Below are 10,096 nucleotides of genomic sequence, written 5' to 3'. Positions count from 1 at the left end.
GACGTTAAATTGCGAAGATCTTGAGTTTTCGTCGAAGAGTGTGCCCTCGGCGGCCTGACAAACGTTCACCCAATTTCGGCCTTTTGGTGATATATGCATGATCAGATAAGTTCAATAATAATGTTGCTTGCAGTTCCGATGTTGCTAGGCAACCACAGACAGCCTGCAGTAACTCAGCCATACATTTTTCAATCTGCCCCAAACTTCACATGTTTGATAAGAGTCCTGTCCTGAACACATGACCATGCTCATTATGGTTATAGCAATAGCGCCACCTGCTGGTAGCAGGAAGTGTGGCAAATACAAAACGTGCTCGAAAAATCATGAAACTTTGCACATGCTTCAGATGTGGTGAAAATTTACGTGTGATGTGGTTTTCAAAATTGGGTGGGGCAAAATGGCTTACTTATTGCCCCTATATTTTGCCCCGTCTCCTGGTTTCACGTACAGGTATGAAATTTGGTACATACATGTAAAGACCCAATACCTACAAAAAAGTCTCTTGGCGCGTAGCCCTAAACACAACAGGAAGTCAGCTATTTTGAACTTCCTCTCAGATTTTGGGCAGTTTTTGCCATTTCCTGATGTTGTACTTTAACAAACTCCTCCTACAGTTTTGATCTGATCCTCTTCAAATTTGGTGAGTGTAATCTTAAGGCATTTCCTAAAGGCGCCGGGTGGTGGTGGCAGGGGTGCGAGGGCCCTATCATCGCTGCTTGCAGCTTTAATCTTATCTTGGATTTGTTCTTAGCTAAGAGCACTCTTACGCACATTTGAGTGATGACAGCTCCAAATAATTGGTTACTGCATTTTATTTAATTATACAGTCATTTACAATGATAGTATTTTACTGTAATGTATCTGATAATTTGTTGAAGCACAGAAACACTAACAGTGCAATGGCCTTGTAGGATATGAAGCTGTTGATATAGGCCCTGGTCAGTGTCCAGTTGCTCCACTGACGGCACACCTGAGAGTCTCACCAATAAAATCCCCACACCTGAGAGTCTCACCAATAATATCCCCACACCTGAGTCAAACAAACACAGACATAAACAGATACATATAATAACAATAACTTTGGTAACTAACATTTATTTAAAGTCGATATTGTTACAACATACCCGAAAATGGCTTTCGTCGATCACAACAAACTCCCTTCTTCCACCAATCTGCTGGCCTGTACGCCTTCTCATCCTTTCAACTGCTGACACACAGACATCCCTTATTTTCTTAGCCATTTTACTAAGAGTTGCTGAACTGCCTGCAATACTGTCATCCATCATGTCTATCTGCCGTAACCGTAGACCCTGAGGAAACCTTTAAAGGCAAATAGAACATGTAATGTTTATAAACGCCTTTATGTAATATAATTGTCTGCATTATTTAAAAAACTGCACATTTTATGGAAATTACAAAGAGAACAGCAACAAATTGAGTTTATGATGAATACATATTTATATTAGCCTACAACTGTTGTTGCTTACCTGTGCATGAATTGCATCCACTTACTGAAGGAGACCTTTGATCCACTGAAGATCCATTTGTGCCTGACAGAGATGTGTTTTACCCTTCCCTTATGTGCTGCTTGTCGACAAATCCTATTGTAAAGAAAACATAAAATACTGTTTTTAGAAAGGGTATTAATGCAATTGCATGATTATGTTTCAGTGCCCACCAGCATTATCACACTCAGCAAGTTGCAAATGGTTTTATATTTACTTAATTATATATATAATTTTTTTTATATATTTTTTTTTTTTCTTACCAAGCATATTGATCTCTGCTGTTTGTCCTTTTCTTCATTTTCATCTCCTGATGACATTTTCTGCATTTCATTTTTGTTTTTAGCAGTTTCTTTTTCTGAAGCAACTTAATCAGTTTTAGGGTTTTCATTATAGAGCTGGGCTCATTAATAAGCTTCTTTAGCCGGGTTAATCTGCTAATTTTTTTAATTAAGCAATTGCTTTAGTGGTGATTTTATGGTGACAGCTAGTTTATGATCTGAAGGGTGGGATAAATCTCGCTTTCATACGTAATCAACATGGGACAAAGGAAAACTCGCGCTTTCAAACGCCATCAACAGGAGACAAAAGAATAGTGCAGCCGTGTGTTTATGACATGGAGACCTCCGACAAAAGTCGAAAAGGCGTGCGGACCCGGTCCAAAAGGAATGCCAGCGTGGAGATGGATGCACTGGATGAGACGTCCGTCAGTGACACTACTGGTGAGTAGGTTACTCTGTTTACTGGCACACATTATTGATGATGGTCTCTAGTTAGAGGCTTTTATATACTGTCTATGGTTAGAGGTCCGACACCGGGGATGCGCCGCACTGACTGCACTGCACTCACTAGCTTTTTATTCATTTTTTTTATCATTTCAAACAAACAGGCATTAACATAATATCGTTGTAAAACACCATAAAACTAAGACAAGCAGCATATCGTAAACAACATAATAAAATAAATAAATAACAGGCCTAATAATAAATAAATAAAATAGAAATGACAAAAATATGAAAAGCAAATTATAACTAAATAAATTACACTTCAGGGGGAGGGGGGTTAATCCATATATATTGCAATTAATTTAGAGTTTCAAAGTACTCCTCCTTTTTACTTGTTTTAAGGATTGAAATACAATTTTAAAATCATTTTTAAATGCCGCAAAACATTATGAAAACAAACCAAAACTTTAACAAATCTACATTTGTGTAGGTAACACTTGGCTACAATCAACATATTATTACACATAAATTCAATATTTTTGTTGTCCAAAAAGACACCAAATTTAACACTGTGATAGTCAAAGGCAGGTATTATTTTTTTGTCTTAAACCACTGTCCCAAAAGGACTTAACAATTGTACAATTGTAAAAAAGATGTTCCTGAGATTCAATTATTATTTTTTTTGACAGAATGTACATGCATTACTATCCAAATTAAACCTTACTCTTAGAAATTCATTACATGGATAAATGTCATTAATTGTTTTAAAATGTACTTTCATTTTTGGTAACAAAGGAACTGACAACTGTCTGGCAATAGGTGGCTTTTGCAATGACATGTTTGACTCTCATTGTGTAATGCACAGCGGCGGGCGGGATGAGAGTTCGTTAGACAACAAGAAAGTCAATTTAACATTCTCAATTCATTCAATAATGCACAGTTACTTTCCATTAGGTGTCTCCATGGCCCTCACTGCACATCTGGCAGACAACAGAAAATCTCATGAGTTGGAGATGTGTAAGCTGAGAGTAGAGTGGCATAAAGAGAAGATTGATGAGCTGACCAAGGAGAGAGACTATCTAAAAGAACAACTGGCATCAGGTAAGTCTTACAACACACAACATGTATTCAAATTATAGTACAGTTGAGTTTTATTATGTGAGTTAAGCTTTGTGTTCCTGTACCATGTGATGCAAGCTGTGAGCCTTATATATGTATTTGTATCCATTTTAACAGCTCTTAAAAAAGGGGACAAAGGTTCCAGCCAGACGAGTCCCTTGTCTTCAAAATCCTCGAGTGACACCTCAGTTGACTCTTCCTCTGACACTGACTTAAGTTGCATTTATTGCATTAAATCATAAGTTCATAAGCTACCAGTTACTTTACTCTGGAAGAAGTTACAGCAACTACCCTCAAGAGAAATATTCTTTGGTTAGCTAAAGTACTGTGTAAAAAAACAAACCAATAAATCAGATCCTCATTGCAAAATATTAAATCAAATGAAAAATATATATTTGCACACGACTGTATAATGAACAACTCTGAATTCAGAGGTTTTAATTTAACATTGGAATGAACTGATTGTCTGGGTGTTACTGAGGTGGTCTGCTGTGTTTCTATACCGAAGTTTGTAGAATGTGTCATACTGTAGATTGAAACAATATATGGGTTAGTCAAAGGTGTGTGTGTGTGTGTGTCAAAGTGTGTGCGATAAGAATAAAACCAAATACTAACACTAATTCTATGTTCTCTGAATTACAGCTCAAACACCACAGCAGGTGGTGACCCGATACAACACAATGATTCGGCACTTCAGTAGAGGAGGGACAATGTCAGCTGCTTTCAAGCATGTTGGGGTGGACCGGAACACAGTGGTGGTCAATGCTCCAATCGCAGAGCTGTACACCACTCCACCTAGCAAATTTAAAGAACTCGTTAAAAACCTCAGCAGTCAGGTTAAACTTAGTGTGTTTGCCACACAATGTGCCGCTGCAATTCAGGAGGATCAAGCTATAGAAGATAGTATCAAAGCCTTTAAGGCTTCCGGGAAGCTGCTGCCCCTTAAACAAAAATGAACTGACCTAGGATCTGGGGAAGGTTTCACACTCAATCAGATTAAAGTTGTTCACGATCTGCATTGCTGTTCTCGAATGTGTTAAAGTTAGTACTGAGGTAGTTACACTGTGAAATATTTTTTATATATTATTATTGTTGTTTTATTAAAAAATATATATTTTTACACTGGTAAATTGTTGTTTACACTACAGAAATTAATTTTTATATCAGACTGCAGAGTCCTAGTTTAATTTTACTGCACAGTTATGTTTTCTGGAGATGTACAGGAATTTTTATTTTCTATAACATTGCAGAGATTTATTTTTCATTTTATGTCAAATGTACAGTTTTATTTGTTGCATCGTGAAATAAATATTTCTATGTTCTGTATCACTGTGTTGTGTTTGTTTCCTTTCTGTTTAGAAGAGAACTGAGCCTTTAAATCTCCTTTATAAATGCTTTATAAGGCATCAATAATCCTCACTTTAGATTAGCTCACAAAAATAGTGAACTGACCACTAATAAATGCTTTATAACTACCTGAATTAACCATGAACTACAGTAGAAATACATGTTAATAAAGCATTTATTAACACACAAAGTAACCATCACTATATGTCTGAAAAATAAGATGTATGAATGTATATTTAAATAGTTTATTAATCATTTACTTACACTTTCTAAGTGATCTTATGAACCACTGACAACTCCTAAATAACTGGTTTGTAAATAATGAAATACTTCATTTAGCAAGGTTAATGAATAAGCATTTAATTTAAGCACTAACTGAATAAAAGAGGCGCTGGTGTATCTGCACACATGGGCAATATTGTTTATTCATTGAGCAACACGAACTGGAGGAAAGCAACCGTTTGTTAAACTGCAGTCGTTTGATAGCTACAAGATCTACCGCTTTTTGTTTTCTTTTTTGCTGCATTAGAGATTACATTTTCTAACTTCTGTCTTCACGCAGGCACAGTAAGGGGGGAAACTCTGAGTTTAGGGCAATCGATTCGTAGCTCTGCAATATAGTCATGAGGGGCGACCAAAATATCTGACATGCCAGAAATGAATCGGACCATCTGATTGCAGGTCGGGAGAGGTTAATCGCCTCTTGTTCGCCCCTGTTCACGGCACAAACACTGCACAATTTGCACAGAGTATTTCGCATGTCATGGAAGGATATAGTTACCGCATAAAACTGCTGCATCCGCTTACTTTACGACTCTCTTAGAAGAGAACAAACTCATTATTTATTTGATACATGGCTAAATTAACGAGAAATTCAACTTCAGATGTTTCCACACAGCCATCATTCATAAAGTTCTTTACTTGCAAGATTGATGCTATTAGAGAGAAGATTATAACCACGCAACCATAACATGTGTGTTAGACCCTATTCCGACATAATCACAACATTTACTCCAGTGAAGTCCTTTTATTTAAGTCTTCACTACACAGAAGAGTTGGACATCAACACTTTTATTTAAAAACACAAAGCTCAATAAACACAAGAGCTTGCTAACGTTATAATGTTTCCCTGATCTGTGTTCCTCCCATTAACTGTCTGACCAGTAACTCTACTGGGTTATGATCTGTTACACACGCCCCTTAAAACACAGCAGATCAAAGTGAAAGTGAAACTGTAATTTCACTTACAGCGATCAAACGACTCCGGTTTCTTCTTTGTTCATTGTAATTTTCTGCTAAAACTGATTCAGAATGGTGTATCAGGTCCTCATCAACTTTAATGACAAGAAGAATAAACCATTAGAAGTGGCGGATTCATTAGAAAGGTTTGAGAAAACCACCGTCCGAGAACTGAAGGAGAAATTCAAAGAGAAGAATCCTGGAGCTCCTGGTAGGTTAATGTATTTATTAACTCTTCATTGCTCTTAACACAGAGCAATTACATGTCTTTTCTTTTACTTTTGGCATTAAAACATTTAAACTGCACTAAATAAAATTAGCAATTATCTGTCCATAAACAGCATTTGTTGTTTAAGATATCAATTATTTTGATATTCATGTGTCAACATGTCATTTGAGCTGTTCATCATATGTTATGTTTTTCTTTTGTCAGACCCAGATGACGTACGGGTGATTTTTGGAAAAGATCCACTGCAAGACCATCAAACACTTGGGTTTTATAAAATTAAACATTTATCTGTTCTTTTCGTTGTGTTGAAAATGCCCGGTGGAGGAGGAGGACCAGGTATGACTTATGCTTTCATATGCTGAAACTTTGAGACATCAAATCATTGCTTATTTGTTTTAAAGTAGATTTGATGTTTTGTTTTTATCATAAGCTATATATTAAGAATTACAAATCGTGTAATTGTATATCCTGTGCATGTCAAAGAAATGCCATCATTTATTATTCACATTGACACACATACAAGTGTATGAAGAATGACATTTATTGTGCATCAACATTAACGACTTGATGTCTTTTTAACTTATTTATAAATTGTCTCTCATAGACCCACACCCACCAGGAGGAATTCCCAGGTCTGAATCCATGGAAAGAATATATTTAAGAACAATGAACAACCCGAATTAAGGAAAATCTTGTCAAACGCAATAAAATCAAGAGTCTGTGATTTGTAAATTCTCTTGAACCTTTATCTAACTGATAAAAGTACAAAGAAAATGTCCAATGTTTATGTTTGGACTGACACTATTTTCTTCTAAATACTGTACAGCGGAAACTAACTTTGTCACATTATCTTCCTGTTATCTCAGTAAATCTGCTTTGGAACTCTCTGTGTTGTGTTCAGTGCTATAGAAATAGAGGAGAGTTGAGAGGAGCATCCACTGAAGCCTCGGTCTTTACAAGCAAAGCTTCAAATTTCACTGAATTGTTAAACAATGAAAAAATCTAATTTCTCAATGCAAGACTGTGTCTTTCACCATCTACCATCCATGATATTGTGAAAAGATTCAGGGAATCCAGATTAATCTGTCGAGTAAGGGTAAGGCAGGAGACCTCTGTTGAATGTGCGTGACCTTTGACCCCTCAGACGGCTCTGCATGAGAAACCATCAAGTTCTCAGTGTGCTCAGGAGTGCTTTAGAGAACACTGAACACAGTCTGCTAATGTGTGTGTGTGTGCACTAACTTGGATGGGTTAAATTCAGAGAATGTGTGTTTCCACACTCGGCCTTCACGTTTCACTTCACTTATAACTGGCATTCAGAGTTGAATGTTTTCACTCATTGCTGGTCAAAAAACACTGATTTGTCCCGGTGTGTTGGTCAACTCGTCTCAAAAACAGATTCAATACAATGTTTAAAGAATTTTCAATCCGTTCTCCTCCACTGTTCAGCTTGACGTCTGTTGTCAGCTGATGTTGAAGAATCAGCATCTTTACAGGAAAACTGCAGTTCTGTCCATCAGTAAGGTGATACCCAGACCCGTTATAGACCTAATATACCCTAATTAACTGACAGCTTTCATTATGGTAGATGTTTGACTAGTGATTGATCAATACTCTAGAAACAGACAATATTGTACTGTATTACTTCTGAAACTGTCTGTAATTCTCACAATTCTGTATGATTTCCAAAGAGACGTTCGACCAAAACCAGATGCTGTCATTTACTATAACCAGTGTAACTGACCACACAAACATATAGACAAGTGTGTGATGAATGTTGTTTTTGTCATCTAGACTACAGTTGAACGAGTTCAGTCCTGTTTCCTGTGGAGGAATAATGTCATGTATAAGGTCATATTAATGTCATAGTTATTTAAACTTGGCCTGTAAACCAGTCTAAATGATATGCTGGGCTCATACATTACCAGTAGATGGAGCCATTGCTCAGCAAAACACAATTATATACAGTATAAATTCAGAAATATATAGACTGATCTATAACTATCAGCTAATGTAAGTGGAGAAACAAACCCTTAAATATTAAAATACACTTCCAAAAATAAAAGGAGAGCTATTTTCATATATAATAAGTGAAACAATATTAAGCATGATATCGTAAAGAAAAGATGTTTCTAAAATGAATGAAAGAGGCATTTATATAGCGCTTTCATATATGTACTACTGTCAACGCCATCAGTGCGCTCAACACACACACACACCAGCGTGGATTGGGTTTATTAGGAGGCCATGATTGATCAGGGCCGATGGAGGGAATGTGTCCAGGTTAGGGTTAGAGACACCAGGGTTACACCAGTACTCTTATGAGAATTTTAATGAACACAACCCCCTTTATTGTCCTCCTATAATCCTCCATTACAGTCTGACTAAATTTGACACACGCTCAGCCTATAATGGTCAGATTCATGTTTAATGTAGATCATCTAATAATCCATGATCATAACACTAACTCTATCTGGTAATGTTCAACATATTTTCACAAAAATATTTATTTACAGTATTTTATTATAGCAAAAGTGCAGCTGTTTTAGTCTGGGCTTCCATATTTCAAGGCAAGAAAAATGAAACTTTTATATATATATATATATATATATATATATATATATATATATATATATATATATATATATATACTCTTATACTATATACTCTTGTTCCACATCATCTGCTCACAGACTGCTGCATCTACAGCTCTCTTGAATCATCATCTCCTCACTCTCGCTTTATACACACAAGTTATGACAGATATTAGACACCATCTTGTGTCTCAGACAAACAGATACAGACATTAACAGTAAAATATTGTTGACATGTCAAGATGCTTTTATTTTTATAGCAATTTTACAATACAGATTGTTTCAAAGCAGGAAAATAACAGAATGATGCAAACTATTGAAATGTTTAGTATTACAAGTAATTCACATGTTTAGTATTATATAATTCACATGTTTAGTATTACAAGTAATTCACATGTTTAGTATTATATGTAATTCACATGTTTAGTATTACATGTAATTCACATGTTTAGTGTTATATGAATACAGTTTTTTGTGCAGAACTTGATCATCTGAATCAAACATGACATGTTTTTTTACTCCAGTAACTCTCATGTGTCTCTTCATCCACCACTGCATGTCTTTCTGTCTAATCCCAATCTTATTTTCAGTTACCAAAATATATTTTATTACAACCCCATTTCCAGAAAAGTTGGGACATTTTGTAAAATGCAATACAATTCACAATCTGTGATTTTGTTAATTCTCTTGAACCTTTTTTTTTTATCTGACAAACGTATACAAAGAAAAGTTTTCCAATGTTTTCACTGACCAACATAACTGTATTTTGTAAATATAAACAAATTTTGATATTGATGGCTGCAACACACTGGGAGTTAAGTGAAAATATTGTAAAGTTAGATGATCCAGCTCTGAAACGGTCACAGTGAGCCAGGGCCGTGCACAGACCTTTTGAGGGGCATGTGCTGAAACTGAAAAAGGGCACTCCCCTCCCTTTTTTTATATCAAAATTATTTAGTAAGCCTACATAAAAGGAAGAAATGGTCACGTCTTCATGACAAATTCAATAACACAAAATAATAGTCTCAAAAGCTTTAGATTTATTCACGATTAATAACAACCATAATAATAATATAGATAATATAGATAAACAGGGTTTTAAGGGCCTCTTAACCTAAAAACAACAGCAACCTTCTGTTGCTCTTGTGTACTCCCTCTTTTTTAAATTGCATTTATGGAAATATATGTCAAAAATACTTGACTCATACATAAAAATGTTAACCAAATAATACAAATTAGCTTACAAAACCAAACAGAATAGCTAAAAAATTCTGTTTTTTTTAATGAACTTTATGCACTTTTTTATGAACTTTGCAGAGAAATATATAAATATATATA

The 10,096-nt window shown here is 35.5% G+C and overlaps 1 protein-coding gene across 1 annotated transcript; it reads left to right on the top strand.

The window, feature by feature from the left end:
* Positions 1-5,908: 5,908 nt before the first annotated feature.
* Positions 5,909-7,051, top strand: LOC307151580 (uncharacterized protein). The gene is made up of 3 exons (XM_079859676.1): positions 5,909-6,146; positions 6,369-6,500; positions 6,769-7,051. The coding sequence occupies exons 1-3, from the start codon at positions 6,008-6,010 to the stop codon at positions 6,846-6,848; spliced, it is 351 nt and encodes a 116-aa protein (XP_079715802.1). The 5' UTR covers positions 5,909-6,007; the 3' UTR covers positions 6,849-7,051.
* The last annotated feature ends 3,045 nt before the right edge of the window (positions 7,052-10,096 follow it).

The sequence above is a fragment of the Squalius cephalus genome, assembly GCF_949319135.1.
Source record: "Squalius cephalus genome assembly, chromosome: 23".
Classification (NCBI taxonomy): domain Eukaryota; kingdom Metazoa; phylum Chordata; class Actinopteri; order Cypriniformes; family Leuciscidae; genus Squalius; species Squalius cephalus.
The sequence above is the reverse complement of the archived record's forward strand: the minus strand, read 5'-3'. Positions and strand labels throughout refer to the sequence as shown.

Coding starts and splice junctions, on each gene's coding strand:
- LOC307151580 (XM_079859676.1), top strand. CDS start 6,008: ATGGTGTATCAGGTCCTCATCAACTTTAATGACAAGAAGAATAAACCA. Junction 6,147..6,368: donor GAAGAATCCTGGAGCTCCTG/GTAGGTTAATGT, acceptor TTCTTTTGTCAG/ACCCAGATGACGTACGGGTG. Junction 6,501..6,768: donor CGGTGGAGGAGGAGGACCAG/GTATGACTTATG, acceptor TGTCTCTCATAG/ACCCACACCCACCAGGAGGA.